Source organism: Acomys russatus, chromosome 9 (assembly GCF_903995435.1).
Source record: "Acomys russatus chromosome 9, mAcoRus1.1, whole genome shotgun sequence".
NCBI classification, from domain to species: Eukaryota; Metazoa; Chordata; class Mammalia; order Rodentia; family Muridae; genus Acomys; species Acomys russatus.
Window position 1 is genome coordinate 66,431,622 of NC_067145.1, and position 21,090 is coordinate 66,452,711.

At 45.0% G+C, this 21,090-nt stretch overlaps 1 protein-coding gene across 1 annotated transcript in view; it reads right to left on the reverse strand.

The window, feature by feature from the left end:
- The window catches only part of Actn2 (actinin alpha 2), a 68,896-nt gene extending 49,455 nt beyond the window's left edge, over nt 1-19,441 (reverse strand). Inside the window, 1 exon segment of the mRNA XM_051151479.1 lies at nt 19,163-19,441. Coding sequence (XP_051007436.1) covers nt 19,163-19,288 — 126 coding nt within the window. The 5' untranslated portion in view covers nt 19,289-19,441.
- Between the last annotated feature and the right edge of the window lie 1,649 nt (nt 19,442-21,090).

Sequence of the window (21,090 nt, forward strand, 5' to 3'; positions counted from 1 at the left end):
ATTCAAGCTCTACATTAAAAAAAAATTATGCCAAGCTCAACTGCAGAATTCTCAAATATTAAGAAAGACTATGTAGGCTGAGGGGGGGGGGAGAGAGAGAGAGAGAGAGAGAGAGAGAGAGAGAGGGAGAGAGAATGGAAAAATAACAGGCAACGCGACTGAAAAGGGTGTGTAAAAATAGAATCCACTCATGGGTGATCAAGTGGCCAGGCTAACCATGGCTCCCCAGCACTTAGAAGGACAGTCTTGCCCAGACTTGGCCTTAATCAGAAAGTCTGAACTGGGAATTTGAGGCTTCAACTGCCAGCCTCATGCGTCTACCTTCTGTCTAGCCCACAGGCTGCTCAAGAATTCAGAAACATGAGTGCTAAGGAGCTGTGTATCACGAAATACTGCGTTTTCAGTTTTTCATCAAAGCTGAATATAGCCTGTTTAAATTGGGGTTTGAGGAACAGACTCTGATATGTGGGAATCTCTTCCTCAGAACATCCAAAGGGAGTAGGATGCTGGTTCAACGGTTAAAGTGCTTGCTGCACCAGCAAAAGAACCCGAGTTCGGATCCCCAGCACCCACCTCTCGGGGCTCACTGGCCAGCCAAAGTAGAGATGGTGAGTTTGGGTTCAGATTCTGCCTCAAAGACTAACATGGAGAGTGACAGAGAAGGCATATCATGTTGTCCTCTGGCATTCACACACACATACACACACACTCACACACACACACACACAGAGGCATGCACGCACTCACACACACATGCAAAAGTGAATAGACCTGTACCCACACATATAGGTGCACACCCCACACACCCCCAACACATACAAATAAATAAATAGAATAACCTCCAGAACAGATGGTGGCCAAGAACATAGACCTGGGAAAGGGCTGACAAGGTGGAGGTGGAGTTCCACAAAGAGAGAGCCAGGCTCACTGTGTCCCTAACTCCCTTGTGCGCTAATCAGTAGTCTATGGTCACAGACATGACAGCAATGGAAACTGGCCTGCCTAAACTGGGCATGGTGAGTCATGCCTGTAATCAAAGAACTTAAGAAGCTGAGACAGGAGACCCTGCCACTAGATCAAGGCCAATGAACATCTTTAACGTGGATTCATCTTTGAATTGTTTTATTTAAGATCAGTTTTTTTTTAAATAGAGTCCTTCTTCTAAAGATATGCACACAGACTAGACCCTTACTACTCCAGTCTAAAGTATAATCCTTAAGATTGATTTATTTTCCTTTTTCCATGTCAAAATTTTCCTTAAAAGACAGGCATAATGGTATACACCTGGCATCCTAAAATAAGTGACAAAGAGACAGGAGGATCAGGTGTTCAAGGCTGAAGGTGAACTACACAGTGATTTCCAGGCTACCCTCAGCTACACAGTGAGTTCTAGCTTTATAATAAGGCCAATCTCAAAAAGCCAAAAGTAAAAGAAGCCTGATCTGGGTCCCACTGCTGCTGAGCTCCATCAGCAGTGCTGGCTGTAGGCTGATGCACTTAGCATTTCTCTGCCTCATAAAGACCTTACATCCTCAAGAAGCTAAGCAGCTTCCATCTGTTAATTTCCTCCCTGTTCAGGAGGAACGCTTCAGCACAGAAGTCCATTACTTATGCTCCTGAGTCTTGTTTTTCAGCTGAGAGTACACATCTCTACCTCTGTCATCCTTCCTTACCTTGGAGTTAAACCATTTAAAGAGAACAAATACTATGTGGCTAAGAGTCCTAAGCCTGGCTAAAGATGCAATCTCACTCAACAAACACTGTTAAAATTCTCAAAACAACTTTAAATTTTATTTATTTTTAATTTGTTTGTTTGTTTGTTTAACACATATGGGTGTTTTGCCTCTGAGTATGTCTTGTTTGTCATATGCGCCTGATGCCCATGGAGATCAGAAGAGGAAGTTACACACAGTTGTGAGCTGCCCTGTGGGTGCTGGAAATTAAACCTGGGACCTCTGGAAGAGCAGCCAGTGCTTTTAACAGCTGAGCCATCTTTCCAGATTCTTAAAACAAAATTCTGTTTGTTTTTGGTAAAAGACAGGGACTTGTTACAAAGAGACTCTGACACTAGCCTGGGACTCAAAGAGCTCCCCCTGCCCATGTGCTGCCACACCTGGCTCCAAAACCAAATTTTAATTAGAACAAACAAACAACAAACAAGAAAACCTGAGGCTTGTGACATAGTTTAGCAGGCAAAGGGCTGGCCACCAAGCTTGACAACCTGATTTTTGACCCCCAGGACCCACATGGCAGAAGGAAAGAACTGACTCCTCAAAGTTTTCCTCTGACCTCCATATGCATGCCTTGGTACAAGTATACCTGCTTGCACATGCACACAAAACACACACACACACACACACACACACACACAGAGTAAATAACCGAATAAGTAAATAGAAAAAAATCTATAAGCTGATATATCCCATCTCTTCTGTGGTTTTTTCAATGCCGAGGATGGACCACAAGGCCCAGGCACATGCTAGGTAATTGCTCTGTCATGGAGCCATACCCCAGCCCCACGAATTCCCTCAGGATCACAGCTGATCTTCTGGAAGCCCTCCCTTCCTTTTAGCTATCAAACCCAACAGTGACAACAAGAACTATATGATTCTTCCCAAACTATCTTAGGGCTTGAAGCATATGTCGAACTAAGCAAGCCAAACATCTTCACAATGAAAGCCTACTCCATAGTCTCTGTGAAAGATCAAGGGGGTTGGGGAGTGGGATGGAGTCAACACCTATGAGCACAAGAAAGCTACCAGGGCCTGATCATACAAGCTTTAATGTTGTGCTAGGCCAGGAGCCCAACTCAGCCTCTAGCCTGGTGTTCTGTGGGGTCACACCTGCCTCCTCACTCTGGCATGAGATGGGTGGAGAATTCCTCCAAGGACTTACTGGTAAGCAACTACGTTAAGGCTCCTTCTGATCAATCCTGAGCTATGCTTCCCAAAATAACTTGTTCCCTAGGAGCCAGGGAATCGTGTATGACATGCAGCTCCCCGGCAGGGCATGCCCAACTGTTGCTCAGTTTACTGTACTTTGCTCATTCTCTTCCTGAGGGTGAATCCAAAGCTTAAAGAAAAGCACACTTTGCTATTCTCCAATAGGACTCTAGCAAAGTAGAAGGATTTAGAGGGTCCTAGAAACCTACAAGAAGAACATTATGATAGGCAGATTTGGGCCCAGGGGTCAGCTCAAACTAAGGCACCAGCCAAGGACAATACAGGCAGTAAACTTTAAACCCCTACCCAGATCTAGCCAATGGACAGAACATGCTCCACAGTTGAGTGGAGAGTGGGGTATGACTTTCACATGAACTCTGGTGCCTCATATTTGACCATGTCCCCTGGAGGGGGAGACCTGGTGGCACTCAGAGGAAGGATAGCAGGTTACCAAGAAGAGACTTGAATACCCTATGAGCATATACAGGGGGAGGAAATCCCCCTCCGGAACAGTCATAGGGGAGGGGAATAAGGGGAAAATGAAAGGGAGGAAAGAATGGGAGGATACAAGGGATGGGATAACCATTGAGATGTAACAAGAATAAATTAATAAAAAATTAAAAAAAAAAAAAAAAGAAAGAAAGAAAAGAAAAGCACAGTGATGTCCCCCCGCCCCTCAGCCCAACCAGCAACTGGGGAAACAGCTTGCACCACCACACACAACAAAATAAATATTCTTTAATTCAAGTTCACCATACTGTTACTATTTTGGGGGACCCAAATGAATGGCTGCCCACACAGAGGGATGAAGGCGCTCATTTGGGAGGAAGCAGCTTTCTGGAATACACCATACTGTCTGCATTGCTGCCTCAGACCTCAGGCAGGTACAGGCACAGCTTTCCTTACATTTGGGGGACGCTTACCATATGACAAAAATGCAGGGAAGCTGGGCATTTCTAGCATCCTGCTGACTACGCATGGCAGGTAGCCAGGCTAGGATTTCTTCATTAAGAAGGTTCCTTTATTAAAAGCACTGACTACTCTTTCAGGAGACCTGGGTTCAATTCTCAACACTCACATGCCGTCTCCCAACAGTCTGTAGCTCTACATCCAAATGACCTTGATGGTCTCTTCTGACCTTCACAGGCACCAGGTATACAATGTGGTACACAGGGCAAAACATCCATACACATGGGTTTTAATTTTAAAGAAAAATTTTTAATTTTAAAGACAGTTTGGTTTTTTGTTTTTTAATTTTAAAGAAAGTTTCCTAGAAATGCTCGTGGAAGCGCAGAATGAAGTCTTTGGTGTTTTAATCACGTTTGGGAAAAAGCACTCGGTTTCACACCACTACTCACAGCAGTCTAGGAGGCAGAGAGACAAATGTTTTCAGCTTTTCTCTGACTTGTGCCTTCTGACTTTTTCTTACCTTCATATTTAATGATGAACATGCATCACTTATACAATTCCTTTGAAATATCTTAGAAAACTAACCTGGAGGGCCAACAAGTTACTGGGCTCGGTGGCTGAAGGTGCTTACCCCAAGCATGGTGACCTGAGCTCAGGCAGACTTGGAAACTCACTGGTGAAGAGGACCGACCCCTCAAGTTGACCTCCATAGCACATGGGTGTGCACATACACACCAGTACAAAATAAATGCAAAAGAAAAAGCTTTTAACTAATTTGGAGTACTAGGATGTGGCTTGCTGGTATAGCAACTGAGCTTTGACGCCAACTTCAGGATGATACAAAATCTGTTAGCATAAATTCACAGTGTTTCCCTTCCTTGTTTATCTGTAATTACGCCAATTCCTTTTACTATACTAATCTTCCACATTCCCCAACTGCTTAGAACCCAGAAGCCTTAGCTTTCTGAAGCGGACCTTTTCTTTCCTTCCTTCCTTCCTTCTTTCTTTTCCTTTCTTTCTTTCTTTTTCTTTCTTTCTTTCGAGGTAGAGTTTTATGCAGCCCAGGCTTGGATTGTAGCTGAGGGTGACCTTGAGCTCCTGATCCTACAGGCATGCACCTCCAGGCCCAGATGAAGGCCTGAGGGAGATAAGTCCTTTGGAATACTGCAGATCCAGTTACCAGATGCCAGCTCTAGCAATAGAGGTCACTGTCACGCACCAGGCATCTCTGACACGTTTTTTCCTGCTTCCTGACCAAGTCGTTCCAGGGCTCAAACAGTGACACCCACCTGTGTCTCATTAGGGAATTAAAGGGAAATGCCTCCTCTACCATGATTTCAGAACACAGTAAATACACTTATACATATTTAATCTGCAGACTTTCAAGCATTCAAACTTAGAAATATTCCCTGTAATTCTGAGAAAAGTCTTGAACTATTAGAAAAGAAAAGCAATTCTTTCTCTTTGGTGTGTGTGTGTGTGTGTGTGCGTGTGCGTGTGCGTGTGCGTGTGCGTGTGTGTGTGTGTGCGCGCGCGCGCCGTGGACTTAAGGAGGTCAGAAAAGGGCATCCGATCTCCTGAGCTGGAGTTACAGATGATTGAAGGCCACCTAAAACAGGTACTCAGTTTGAACTCAGGTCTTCAGGAAAAGCAGCAAAGTGCCCTTAACCACTGAGCCTTACCTCCAGCCTCCTGTTTCATATATTTAAATTATATTTAACTTTTATCTCTTCAAGTGTACAGGTAAGCATCCTTAATGCCTGGCACAGATTAATACCAAATTGTCTAAAGTATGAGAATGAACACTTATGAAACCAGATGCACAGCCTATAACATGGTAAAAAGTAATAAAGACATACAAAGAGTAATAAAGACACATAGCTGGTTCTGAGCAGGAGATGCTCAGCTGCTAAGAGCACTGGCTGCTCCTGTAGAGGACCCAGGTCCAGTTCCCAGCATCCACATGGCAGTTTCTGACAGTCTGTAATCCCAGTTCCAGGAGATCCAACTCCTTCTTCTGGCCTCCAGGGGAACTAGGCACCCACATGATGGACAGGCATGCATGTAGGCAAAATATCTATATATGTAAAGAAAACTTTAAAAATAAAATGCTGCTTATCCCAGAAAGGTAGGTCTAAGAAACTTTTTTTTTTCCCGTGGATAAAATCTCATGTCAGAAGCATGATAAACTAGAATTGGGGATTGGCGTAGTTGGGTACAGACGGAGCACAGAGGAGGCCTGCCCGGAAGTATGGGGTCGGAGGAGGGAGGACTTCCAAACCAGGAGAAAGCAGCAGGACCGAGTAATGCTTGCCCATTGTGCCATCTAATTGCAAAGCTAAGGCAGGAAATCATAAGTTCAGGACCAGCCTGAGGTACAGAGTTAGTTCCAGACTTGCCTGGACAATTTACTGAGACCCTGTGTTAAAATATAAAGGACAAGTGGGGCTGGGGCTGTAGCTCCATGGGTGAAGCTCTTGGTTCAATTCCTAGTACTGAAAAAAAAAATCAAAGTAAAAATAAGATGAACAATAAATACTGGGTAAGCCACCAGTGCCAATTGCCTAGCATCTAGTTGCTTTCCTACAAAGTATTTGTAACTATCAATATCCATTTCCCTTTTAGAACCGGACAGCCCCTACTTGTGAAACTTGATTCTCAATGACGATGATGTATTTTATTCTCTGTGTCTGTAATTTTTTGTAATTTTTCATAACAGGAAGTCAAATAAATAAAGGCAAGATCTATTTAAACATAATGTGAGTCTCTATACCATCGTTTTCCAACACATGAGGCTGAAATTCCAGGGAGCTCTGACCTCAAAATGTGTTCCGGCAGACAGACAGACATCTATGGGAGGACAGCTCCAACCTGAACTCTTGGCTTTGGACACAGCACAGCTGAAAGTGGCAACTCTAGCTGGGGGCTTTGTGTAACTGATCAGGACCCTGAAGACATCAGACAAAAGCAACTAAGCAGCATCTCGTGGAGTAGAAGCCGGGCATGGTGGCACCAGTCTTTAACCCTGACACTTGAGGAGGCTGAGGGGGAGAATTTTGAGTTCAAAACTAGCCTGGGTACATAGCAAGATGTTATCAAAGAAAATGGGGTTCACAAGGGGTGAAGGCACAGCTCATTTGGTAGAGTGCTTACCTGGTGTGCCCAAGTCTCTGGCGTCAACTCATATTCATATTCTCCCTCCCTCTCTCTCTCTCTCTCTCTCTCTCTCTCTCTCTCTCTCTCTCTCTCTCTCTCTCTCTCTCTCTCACACACACACACACACACACACACACACACAGAGTGCAGTTTGGGAGGCAGCATTGAGAATAACAAGTGGGTTTGGATGCACACAGAGTACAGTTGAATATTCCGGATTGGTTCTCTCCTTCACCATTTGGGCCTCAAGGATTAGAGTCAAGTTGTCAAGCTTGGTAGCAAGCACCTTTATCCTCTGAGCCATCTTGCTGCCCCTGACCTTCATATGGTTTTACCTAAGGCATGCACATACTCAAATGCTTAGACCCCTGTCTTCTGCTCAGTCAGGAACATGTCAAACATGTATGCGGTTAATCCCACACGTGAGCTGTGTGTGAGGCAGCCTTGAATACTGTGCAGGAAGCTCATTGGTTTTTCCTGGGGCCCCAGGCCCTGTGGCATTTCTGTTGGAAGAAGCAACCACTGGAGTTCTACTTAAAAAAAGAAAGCCTTAGAGTGACAGTGAACTCCAGAGATTAAAATGCAGCGGTTTCACTCTCATATGTTCCCAGCTGTTACGTTTAGGGATTAAAACTTCACAGACACGTGGTCCTTCTCACAGAGGTAGGTTTCACATGAGTGAAAAACCAGACATCTGGAGGGCTGGACTTTAATTAGACAGGGTGTTGTTACTCAGACTGACCTTGAACTCTACTACATAGCTGAGGATGATTTTAAATTTCTGACCCTCTTGCCTTCACCTCCTAAGTGCTGAGGTTATAGGTGTCATCACAGTGGGTTTATAGTGTGTTGGGGATCAAACCTTGGCCTTTGTGCATGGAGGCCAGCATTATACCAACGGTGCTGAAACTCCAGACTTTTGCTCTGGGCTTTTGGTTATGGGTGTGAGCAGAAAGCGACAAAAACAACTAGTTGAATGTCTTTTTTAAAATCTGTATGGAGGGGGGAGGAATGGGAGGATACAAGGGATGGGATAAACATTGAGATGTAACAAGAATAAATTAATAAAAAAAATAAAATAAAATAAAATAAAATAAAATCTGTATGGATATCTTGCCTGCATGTCTGACTCTGTAGCACTTTAGTGTCTGGCACTAGAGAGGCAAGAGGAGGGCCTCAGGTTCCTTAAGCTGGAGCTCAGATTGCAACCCGCCATGTGGGTGCTAGGAACCAAACCTGCATGTTTTATAAGAGCAGCCAGTGCTCTTTACCACCGAGTCATCTCTCTAGTCCCCCACCACACCCCCTTTGCCTACCCTTAACACTTAAGAAGGTTGGGTCTGAAATCTAGTTTTACTATGCAGTGAAGTGACTGGCAACTCTGTTCGTTTGCAATATTTCAATTGCAAGGTAAAATGCATCATTTTCATTCTCCATGGGCATTTCCAGCCACCATTTCCCTACCTTCAGCAGCCATCTGGCAGGCAGCTCAACGTCTGACTAAAAACTAAAGATAAGAACATGTGTCTCACACGAGTTTTGTGAAACCAAGCGGCAATGTATATATGGTTAAAGTGGTGTCTAGAAATCCTGCTAACAGTGGCTCCCCCGCTTCATACCGTAAGTGTTTAGGGAGCCCGGGAAGGCATGTCAAAATCCCTTCCCACACACACCTTTTAAAAACCTACTGGCAAGAAGAAAAGAAAATCCTTACATTAAAATGTCACTTTTACCCTCTGCTTGGGTTTTGTTTTTAATTTGGGGATTAGTCCTTCTCCAAAAATCTAACAGACGTGGCCAGGATATTCAACAAAATCATCCACCACCTCAAATTGCATAAAACTGAAATAGCAGAATGGAAGAATGGGTGTGCAAAATGTAAAGCCACAGCTTGTGTCTTTTCAACTCACCTGTCTCTCATCAGTGCATTTGTTTCCTTCTTAAAAGAATTTTAAATTACACACATATACATATTTATGTGTATGTGGGAGTCAGAGAACAACTTTTGGGAGTTGGCTCTCTCCTATCATGTAGGTCCTAGAAATCAAACCCAAGTTGTCACTCTTAGTGCGAAGTGCCTTTCCTACGAAGCCATCTTGATGACCCAATGTGTTTGCGTATCTTTACTATTTTCATCACTGGAATTATCCAATATCCAAAATAGTTGCGTTTTTGGTCTTAAAATAAAATACCTATATAAAGACAATCCATCTCCTTAATTTTTTAAATGATGAAAGAGGAAGTCTGAAGTGGTGGCCCATGCCTGCAGCTCCAGCACTTGGAAGACTGAGCAAGAAGGATCAAGAGTTCAAGTCCACCACAGTCTGCACACTGGAACTCTGCCTCAAAAAGATTATATCTATACATACATACATACATACATACATACATACATACATACATACATGAAAATAAATTTGAAGTTTCATTCTATATCTGGTATGTTAAGATGAAACGAGAATCTATTTTCTTCAGTAATATTAACAAATTTTCAATGACTTCATCCTCAATAAAGCCTACCAGTGGCCATGTCACAGACCTGAGCACACAGCCTCAAATAATCTCTCACACCTTTAGCTCGCTTTGAAAGTATAAATTGTGGTGGCGCATGCCTGTAATTCCAGCACTTGGGAACCAGAGGCGGGTTCACCACTGTGAGTTCAAGGCCACCCTGTTCTACAAAGTGAGTCCAAGACAGCCAAGGCTACACAGAGAAACCCTGTGGGAGTTGTCTCACGAATTAAGAGAGATCCCATTCCATAGCCCCAGGCTTCTGCTCCAGGGACTAGATCTCGGGTCACTGCAGAAGCTCTATCAGGGGACATGGCACAATTTCTCCAAGTGGAAAAATCAAAAGAAGCTTGGCAAATTCACATAGCCCCAAGCTGTGGAATCCATGAATGTTTTCACTCAGATAAGCACAGCTACCACACTCAGCTGCTGTCACCTCATCCTCCAGAGTCCTCTACTCACACTCCATTCTACTGCCTCCCCTGTTAGTTACCCAGGTCTCCACCTCTGCCTGCACACAGATAACCCCTGTACCTAGATCTCTGGCCCGAATCCTTCCTCAGTCCACCTCCCACACGTTTACCCTCCCCCCAAGCCCCCAAGCACTTCCCTCACTCCCTGAGATGAACACTAAAGCTACTGGAGATCAAGGCAGACTGTTCACAGCCCAGTTCTATAGCCTGGCAGTGGTGTGGTGTGATGGTGAGCTTTGAATATTGTCTCGATCTGACAATATGGGTAAAGTGGCCTCATGGGGTTGCACCACAAGAATTTACAGTTTGGGGAAGTCAGAATCACCAGTCCCATCCAATACATATGCAATATCTCTAAGAAAAAGGAGCTCCCCCACCTCCCACCAATTTCCGCATTTTTTGGACTATATAAGACACACCTGAACATAAGATGAGCCCAGTTTTTAGAGCAGTGTAACAAGAAAACCAGTGAAAACAGCTATTGGATCACAAGGTGCACCCTATTTGCATTCTCCTACTTTTGCTGGGGAAAACTGCATCTTTTGGTCCAAAAAATACAGTACTATCTTCGCATCTTGTGTCACCATTACAGTCACTTGAAAACTCTCTTTGTCGTTGTTCTGGGACAGCATCTCACAGGAGCCCAGATTGGCCTGGAATGCAGTGAGAAGTAAGAGTGACTCTGAACTCCATCCTCCTGCCTCTTCCTCCCCAGTCTGAGGATGCCTCCTGGCTTTCAAAGATTGCATTTCTTATGCACCCCTGTGGCCTCAGTTACAACTAAGTACTGGCACAGAACTCAACTGCAGCCTCTTTCTGCATACAGTTCCCATTTGCCCAAACAACCTCATGCTCCTCCACCGAAGCATGTTTAATAATCAGTCACCTAAGAGTCTGTTCCAAGATACACGCTCCTCACCCTCCACCTCTACACTCCTACTGCTGTACCGGACACCACAAAGAACCCATTTTCGATGTATACAGCAATTTGTACAAACCACGATGAACAAATTTATTTCCTCCCTTGGCAAAGCAAATGAATCATGGTGACTCAGTCATGCTAACTTCATGGCCTCAGACATGACGTACACCAATGCTGCACAGGCTAGTGTGACTCTAGCATCTCATATACTATGTGGCATCACTTGTATTTACTCATTTTCTTTTATAAAAAATATTTATTATCATATATTAATTTTCTACATTAATGGGTTTCATTATGACATTTTCAAATACATACAAATACTTTAAAAAAGATTTTTAAATTTTTATGCATGGAAGTATTTTGCCTGCATGTATTCTATGCACCACGTGGATGTAGTGCCTACAGCGATCAGAAGAAGCTGTTGGATCCCCTGGAACTGGAGGTTTAGACAGTTGTGAGCCACTATGTGGTGCTTGTATTCCAGCCTGAGTCCTCTGTAAGAGCAGTGAGGCCTCTTAACCACTGAGTCCTCTCTCCAGCTCTATGTATTTTGATCCTACCTTTTATTACCCTGTCCTATCCCATTCACATTCTTGCTGATCCTTTCTTCCTCCCAACATGTGTGTGTACATGTGTAGGACATGTGTGTGGGAGTATGTAGAATGTGCTGTGTGGTGTGTGTGGTGAGTGTGTATGTGTGTGATATGTATGTGCGATATGTAGTATGTGGTGTGTGTATATGAGGTGTTGTGTGTGCATTGTGTGTGTTGGAATTCATTTGTAGCTAAAAGAGTTATAAAACTATTTAAAAAAACTAAACAAAACAAAAAACAGGGAATTGGGAGAGCTGGAAAGTTTCCCCAGCCACTTGTAACTCCAGCTCGAAGGGATCAAATATTTTCTGGCCTCCAAGAAAAATAGTACACATATATACATACCCCCTAAGACAGACAGACAGACAGACAGACAGACAGACACACACACACACACACACACACACTTAACTTTTAAAAACTACCAAAATTTTGTTTAAATTAAATTTTTAATTAAAAAGTTGATTATGTTCACTGTTTTCAGAAAGATGGTTCATAATCCATTCATTGAATACATGTGAATAAGCTCTCTCTCTACAGGCCCAATGAGAGGACTGGAGTTACAGAGGACAGTCACTACTGAGCCCTGGTTAAGAGACAGCATTTCAAGACACTCCTATCCCAGCAGGCAGGCCTCCCAGAGTGGGGATGCTGAGGCAGGGAGGGGCACAGGTGGAGTATGACTCTTAGGAGTCGGGGAGGAGAAAGGGGAGCATATAAGATGAAGGAGTAGGTGAAACACAATGAGGGGCAACCAGAGGGTGGGACCTTTAAGAACTGTGGGGAGATCTGGGCCATAGCTCTGTGGTTGAGTGCTTTTCTAAGATGAATAAGGCTTTGGCTTGCTTCTAATACTCTTAAAAAGAAAAAGGAGAGCTGGGCATGGTGGCACCCTGGGAGGCAGAGGCAGGCAGATCTCTGTGAGTTCCAGGTCAGCCTGGTCTACAAAGCAAGTCCAGTACAGCCAAAGCTACAGAGAAAAAGCCTGTCTCAAAAAAACCAAACCAACCAACCAACCAACCAACCAAACAAACAAACAAACAAAAACAAAAAAGGAAGAAGGAAATAAAGAAAGAAAAGAAAAGAAAGAAGAGAGGGAGGAGGGGGAGGTGGTGGTAGCAGCCACAGACATATCAACTAGGTTCATGTCTTTCCAGTCACTCTTACCAGAGCCATGGGAAAAGGCTGGCAGTACGGCAGAGCACAGGCTAAGGTGGAAAGCATGAAGAACTTAGAAATGGGACAAGAAGAAGAAGGGGTAAGTCCAGAGAACTTCATGAGGTAACTGCAAGGAAACTGGGAGCTGATGGACCACTCATATAGGAGACAGAACAGCATCTTGAGATATAGTAATCAGAGATGCCCAGCGAATGACACAGTGACACATATTCACGCTGTGTCCGTTTATCGTCTACTCACTATCAGGGTTGAGGTGGCCAACGCTGTTAGGAACACTGGGGCAAGTGTGTGTTTTACCTGGGTGAGCCTGTGCTCAGATTGGTGTTTGCAACGTACAACAACCACAGCTACTACTAAGACTTTCCTGAGACTTCCCTAGAAAGACCACACTCCAGGGCTGGCAAGAGGGCTCAGACAGTGAAGATCCCAACATACACATAATAAGTCAGTTACAGAGGCATGTGTCTGCAAAACCAGTGCTGGAGAGGCTGAGACAAGAGCATCTCTGGTGCAAGCCAGGCAATCTAGCTGAATTAGTGAGCTTTGGGTCTCTCACTGATGAAAGATCCTGTCTCAAAACACTAAGGTGCAAAGAGACTGAGGAAGACACCCAGTATCGACCCCTCCGCTGACCCACACACCCAAGTGCACCTGCACGCCCTGAACACACATGAGGCCACATTCTTGTGCTTTGGAGTTCCCTTCCTTTGAAATCTGCAGAGCATAGCGCTTCAATTTACCTCCTCACCGTTTGTTCTCTCTTCTTTCTGGAAGAACTAGTCCCGGTTCCCAGGGAAACAGAGGCAGAGTTCTGACTATCCTCCAAAGGATTCCATACCAACTCCTAACACAGCTCCGTGCCTCCCCACCCACTCCAGCCTGCGCCCTTTCCGTGGGCGTCTCCTAGCTGCAGCAACCAACTGCAGGCTTTTCTGACAGCTCTCTGAGGCTGCATTAAATAAGGTTCTCAGTTAAGACTTCTCTTCCTCCTCCCACATGCGTAGAAAACTGTATTTTAGGCTCACGTTTCTTACTTGGTGAATCTGACTGAAAGGACAGGGCATACCTTATTTTCAATGATAAAATTAAAAAAAGAAAAAGAAGGTGACAAAAAAAAAAAAAAAAAAGGAAGGATTTTGGGCATCTTAGAACCTCTCACACAAAGTAAGGATGTATTTGTAACAACTGTTCCCTTAAGTGGGGTGTGTGGGCTTCCTAAACTTCATGTAAGATTCTGTCCTAAAACTATCTAGAACTCCAGTCTCTCCTCTCTAGACAACGGGGCTAGCCACTTTGGGCACAGCAGTTCACGCCCTGTATGTAGCTAGTGGTCCCTTCTAGCACCCCTCCCTATCTCTCTCGAGTGGATGTCTTCCAAGAAAATGTATCCATTAGCTACTTGTTCTAATGGTCATCACTTTATCCCCGAGGCCCCACAGCAGGCTTCCACCTCAGACCCTCCCTATTTGAATCAAGTCTGAAACAGAAAACTTCCATAACCAAGGCTCTTCCTGGCACAGACCTTGAAGCTCTGTTGCCCAAGGACCGCTGCCATCCACTTGACCGCATTTTCCTTCTCCAGCCTTTTCTCTCTATTTGTCTCAGCATCTTCAGCTTTGGTGAAGCTTGTCTGACTTCAGACTTCCTCACACGATGGGCTCAAGAGCACACAGCTAGACTTTGATGGCCAGATTGATGTGGTGCCTTGTTTACGGTCCATCTCTGCATGTTTATCTCTGAAATTGACCCCTACACCCCACCCCACACCCCGGTTTTCCATGAAAGGGTATGAGAGGGATCCCCATAAAATACTGGAGAGAAACTGCCTTATAGGTTCTAAAAGGATGGGTAAAAATCAGGTACAGTCCACTGATTGCCCCTCCTTATTTCCCCTGCAAAACCTGCAACAGGGCCTCACACCACTGCCTGACTCAAAAGGGCTGTTTCTCTGCCCTCTGCACGCAGGCAACAGTAATTACTTCAGTGCAGCACAGCTCAACTTCTACCCTTTGGCAAACTCTCTCCTTATTATGCTCCACCCACAATGATCCTCCTTATTTCACCTCCACCTTTAAATGGAGCATCCAGCATTTAATATAAAACAAATAGTATGTGTGGAGCCATGTGTTGTGTGTGGCATACATATGTGTTTGTTTGTATATCTTTGTGTATGTGTTTGTATGTGTATATGTGTATGTGTGTACATGTGTCTGTGTGTGAATGTGTGAGTGTATGTGTGCATCTGTGTGTATGTGTTTGTATGTGCATGTGTGTTTATGTGTGTGTACGTGTGTACGTGTGTGTGTGCGTGTGTGTGTGTGCGTGTGTGTGTGTGTGTGTGTGTGTGTGTGTGTGTGTGTGTGTGGTGTGGGGATGGAACATAGAGCTTTGCTCATACTGAGCAAGGGTTCTACCACTGAGTTACAAGCCCAGCTCACATTGTGCATATCTTAGTCCTGTCAACAATAGACCATCTTGTCACCAAGGGCTGAATCTTTACTTCATTCTCGCTGCCAAGTCTAAGAACAGTGCTGATGACTATCAGACCAGTTGGTAAAATGAACAAGTACTGCCTTCCAAGGCTGACAGTAGTATGCAAAACACACGGGTCACTTCCCAGCATAAAAAGCTCCTCCTTAGCCCTAACTCAGTTTAAGCATTTGCCTGAGGCACAACCTGATGATGAAAGAATTTTCTCTCTGTGTCATAAATAACAAACTGAAGCTTGGAAGGTGCAAGAACTCAACTGCAGCTCAAAAGAATGAACCAAGCAGAGCTGAGAACCACCAGGGTCTCCTGAATCTGAGAAATTCCACATGCTTGGTCATTTGTCCACACAATTAGCTCCTTTTCTCCTGAGCAAAACCTCACACAGGAGTTCATGTCACAGCAGGGGGTGTAGCTCAGTGGCAGAGCACTTGCCTACCATGTATGAAGCCTCAGCTTCAATCCATACTACTGGAAACAAACACAAAGGGCCTGGACTTCATGCCCTCAAGTGCCTTTAGCCCACAAAGAACACAGGAGGGGCAGCCCTGAGGCTCTTGACCTCTAGATCCAATCGCCACCCTGTAGCCAGCTGCTCCCACACACCTATCAATCCAGGCTGCCTGACCCAACATGGCCACATGCTGTGGGGAGGCCAGGCTGTCAGGACAGCTCCATGGAGAATGGGGCCATGTGAACTGGAAAGAATGCAGCCAAACTGGATGTCTGCAGATTAGAAAAATGTGTCGATCATGGAATCAGGTACAGATTAAGGAAGGAAAGACCCTTTAGGTATGGGAACAACAGTTAAGTCTTTTCTTTAAAGACCTGCCCTCACCTCCTGTGGGGTTACAGACAGCCGCCCTATGCTTTCAGGGACAGTGCACACTCAGGATTGCTGCTGTGACAAGTTTCTGTCTGCCTAGACTTCCCTAGAGGTTTGATCCAGAAGAAGTCTCTTGCTAGGCTCCTGCACATGTGGGAGATCATCAGTGTTAAAGGATTTGACAGTCCCTGGAAGCAGCCTGACTTTACCTTGGAAATGAGAATCCGTAAACTGCCCTGCATGGGGAAGTTTCTCTCTAATGCCAGGTATAAACCTGATATCTTAAGCCACTATTACTGTTTCCTGTTTTGGTTTGGTTTTTGTTTTTTGATGCCCAGCTCATGTTGTATATATTTTACTACTGTCAACAACAGTCCATCTTCATCACCAAGGACCTAATTATGCCAGGTTGGCCTCACTTCACTATGTAGCTGAGAATGACCTGGAACTTCTGATTCTCTTGTCTCCACCCACCATGTGCTGGGATTATAGACATATACAACCAAACCCAGTTTATGTCGTATTAGGGATTGAACCTAGCACATTCTGGGTTCTAGACAAATACTCTACCAATTGAGTTACATTTCTAGCCTTCATCACCATTTTAAAGGCTCCATCGCGGACACTACAGGAGCTGTCCTCCTCTCCTAGAGTTGTAGTTAAATTTAAGATGCAAACTTTATAGACCATGTAACATCTATCCCGTCGGCCCAATAATCCTTCACAGACAGGTGGGTGTGCCAGCAAACACACACACATCCTAAGTCCAATATGTCTTTAGTGATCTTTTAAAAAAGCACTCTACTGTTCCTAAGGCCTTCTTCAGCAAGGCATTCCACACCAGGGAGCAGGGATTACCACAGTCCCAAGCCTCTGAGCTGTGGGTATAATTAGGCACCACATCCATTAGCGCGCCACCAACGTCATGGAGAGCCACCGGCATCTGTTGACAGATCGCATACCTGGCATATCACTGAAATGGCAAGTGCAGAGAGGGTGGCCCACAATAGAAACAATGGCATCTTGTCCATCCCTGGTTCCAGCAGTGGCTCATAGGACAAATATAGAGGCCACTGCTCTGTCTGCACTGAGCTCAAGGCTCCACCCAACTTCACTGACCGCAGCAGGTTCTCTACCAAAAGTGGAAAGAGCTGTGTGCACATCCGTTCAGGTCTGTGTGCTGAGGAGATCAGGGCTTGGCTTCCCCTAGCATCTGCAATACCCAAGCTGTCTTTTTTTTTTTTTTTCCCCTTTTTCTTTTTGTCAATAAGTATTCCAGGCTGGCCTCCAACTTGCAGCAATCCTCCTGGCTGAGCTTCTTGTGTGCTGGGAGTATGGGCATGTGAGACCACATTCAGCTCAGTATATCTTAAGGGAAAAAATGACACTTTACACTTTTCAGCACTTTTTTGAACTGGGTCACTTAATTTCATTGTTAGAATAACATACTTCAGGTGTTATTACAACTGTAATAATAAGTCACGCAGGAGTCCTAAAATTAAAAAAATATTAGAACAATGCCACTTACACAAAGATGTCGTAAATATGTTTTAAATTACATATGTCACAAAGCATAACAATACGTCTGCAGAAACTAATGATGTCTCTGCCTCCTTTGTACTGTATTTTCTTAGAATCAACAGAAACTTTTGGAATCAGACTCTGGCTTTCAAAAATGATGGGTAATCTTCCTGTTGCAGCCCTAAATCTTCAAAACAAAAATATGGAAGCTGAGTTCTTTTTTACTCCATGAAAAATGTAATCAAACTTGTTGAGAAAAAAAGAAGGAAATGAGACACTTACTAATAGAATTAAAGCTACTTTTCACTTTCTTACCAAGTGGTTACACATCAACACTTCCAGACGGCAAAAGTACAACCCTCGGGGCCATGGCATCCTTCTTGGTAAGCCTTTTTCTAGACTCTATTTCTCAAAGGTTCAGTCTTAATCCCTCTTCCCAAGAAGATGATGACAGACACCTCAGGAAATGAGGTAAGGGTGGAAAGGTAACATCACTAGGGCTTTAAAGCAATAGTGAGAACAGAACTGTTCCTGGGAATTTACGAGGCAGGAGACAAGAGAAATACAGATGCAAAAGTAGTGATTGATTATTTGATAATTAACCCAAGCACGAAGCCTTTTTCCTTCTGGCTCACACCACCACAGATTTCCAACGTTATACACTTACTGTCACACAGTCACCCACGGGAGCAGCAACAGAAACTGCCACGCACCCTTACAGTCACACATACTTTTAAGTATCTACTTAAAAGTAGCTCTGAGAAGGGAAACCCACCTAGCCTAGAAAAAATGAGAAGAGAAGACAGGAGGCACTGGCTTAAGGGACTGGCTTTTGTCACAGTGCTGGGTTAGCCTGTTGTCTTGCCTAACCATCCAGGCAGGCTTTGTGCCCAGTCAAACAGAGGTGGAACTGGGCCTCCTAGTGAGTGTCCCCTATTTGTTTTAGCCAAGAGGATCAAGAAGAAACCCTGAAATAGTGGAATGTTCCATTAGGCCCCAGAGAGCACCAACCAAGAAGGGGAGGGAGCTCTTGGGAGCTGGCTGTCTCCTTCATCCCCGTGTGCTTACCTCAATGAACTATAAATAGAGTGTGAAATAATTATTACTTTGTGGGTTGAATGTCTAGGGTTCTACAGCATCCCTCTCTAAGAGCCCAACATGTTTAATAACTGGTTTTCAACTACCCTTTGGGCCAGGCCTATGGAAGTTGGATAGAGGGAGGCGAGTTTTCACTTTGTGTCTTAGTGAGGAGACAGGCTTGGGGTAAAAAAAAGATAGCAGGGCCTGTCACAGAACAACTTTAGACCAAGGTCATGGATGAGAGCAGAACAGAGTCTCCGATTCCAGTCTAACAACGTCTTTTGAACACCATTTGTTTTCTGACTTATGTTAACTTGAACACACACACACACACACACACACACACACACACACACACACACACACACGAACATGGGACATGGGGTCCTGGGGTCCCTGGATGTGCTGTCCTTTCTGATGGGGCGGGGCAGAGTTTTGTAGGGGGCTGGGAGGACAAGAGTACCTCCACCACGGGGGGCAGCTCTTCTAGTGGCCACAGCCAGCAACGCCCCCACCCCATGGGGATCCGGACACAGACAAGCTTGAGAGACCCTGCTGACCTTCCTCTGCTGCTTCTCCCAGGCAGGGTCGAGGAGCAGGTCGCGGTCCCACTCCTCCTCCTGGATCATGTACTCATCTTCGTCGTAGACGTAGTTATACTGCACGCCGGGCTCTATCTGGTTCATGGCGCTGGGTAGCGAGCGCGGCGCGAGGGAAGGACAGAGGGATGGAAGATGGATGGATAGGCAGCAGGCAGCGATGACCTTCGCGTGGTTCCTGGGGCGGCACGCCTAGGCGCAGAGTCTCTAGCTAAGCACCAGCACGCCGGGGAGTACCGCCCTGAGGATTTAATAGCCCGCTGAGGTCACGTGCCACAGGCCGCGCCCACAGTCAGCACCCCCTTCCCCCCCAGCTTCCAGCACGTGGGGTTGGCTGGCAGAGTAGCCGGGCACCTCTTTGACTCCGCCCACCGTTGCTCCCTACTTGCTTCTAGGATTGACCTAGGGGCAGCAGCTGGGAGGGCGACCCAGAGGGAAGGAGGGAGAACCCAAGGGCAAGAACTGGTGAGAGAGGGCGCCTGTGAAACTGTTCCCACCTCTCTCAGCCACACAGGGGCTCTAAAGACGCACACTAAAGTCACGTTTCCCATGTCTCCACGAGTTAGCTGAAAAATCTCCCTCACTCTTCTCCCCTTCTCCCTCTCTCCCTCTCTTTCTCTCCCCCTCCCCTCCCTCCTTGTCTCTCTTCCCACCCTTCTCCCTCCCTCCCTCTCCTCTTCCCTTTCCTCCCCCCAGTCTCTCTCCCTTCTCTTTTCCTCCTCTTCTTTAGTTCTCTTTCTGCCTCTCTGCCTCTCCTCCACTTCCTGTTTCCCTCCTTTTCTGTTTCCCCCCTTTCTGTTCCTCTACAGCTTCCCCTCCTTCCTCCTCTCTCTAGTCTTCTTTCCCTCTGCTAACCCTCAGACCTCTCTCCCCCAGTTCCGTCCTCTTTTCCTTCCTGCACTCTATACATAAAGATAAATAAATCTTTAAAAACAAAAACAAAACAGAACCCTGAACACCCTGTTTCTTGCCTCCCACCCTCACCTGAAGGACTCAAGGCAAAGAACTTGAACCAGCTTCATCAGAATGTCAGGAGCCAAGCCAAAGCAGGAAGTGTCCAGCACTCACCTGCCAGCCATAAATTAAGAGAACTGACAATGGCCAACTGGTGGCCAGTTTTTCCTTACATTTCTATGTCCCCCTGCAGTGCTGCACTTGTGCCTTCTCATCCACTAGTCCTGCTTAGCTGTCCCCCACGAATTGTGCCACCCAAGGAAGCAAAGCCAGAGCCATGGGACAAGAAGGCTGAAACTTCAAGTCAGTCATGTATTAGCCACCTGCTCCAGGCCATCTGAGAGGGTAGGTGCCCCCAGTAAAGTTTATATCCCAATTTAGTAAATATTGTCAACAGGTGCTACAGGACTGTTGGTGGCTCAAGGCTACCAATTGCTGCCATGTTGCAAGAAGAAATATGTATGCCTAGAATTGCCAAGTCCCTTAGAGGTTTGACCTCTACTTTTTTGCAGGAAAAACACCCTTAAGGGGTGTTGGGTAAGTTTTTGGTTGCTGTCATGTGCTTTAAGTGTTTATTTTCATTGGGAGGTGGTTATAAGTTGTTATTGGTCTTTTCCAGAGAGAAAATGAGATTGAACTCAGGGATGCCTCTCTTTCTCTTTCTCCTTCTTTCTTAGGTACAGAGATAGGGATTGAAAAGAAAGAAGGGGGAATATAGAAATATATTAAAATTATAATATATAAAAGTATATTAAAAAGTATACCAAAAAGTATATTATTGAATGTACTCCTCAACTTAATGCCTTAATTGTTATTCACAAGGTTGTTTTTAATTCATTGGTATAGAATTTTGTATATTGATGCAAAATAAGTTTAATTCATATACATTGGCATTTAAGATTATCCTTTACACACATTATATATATATATATTCC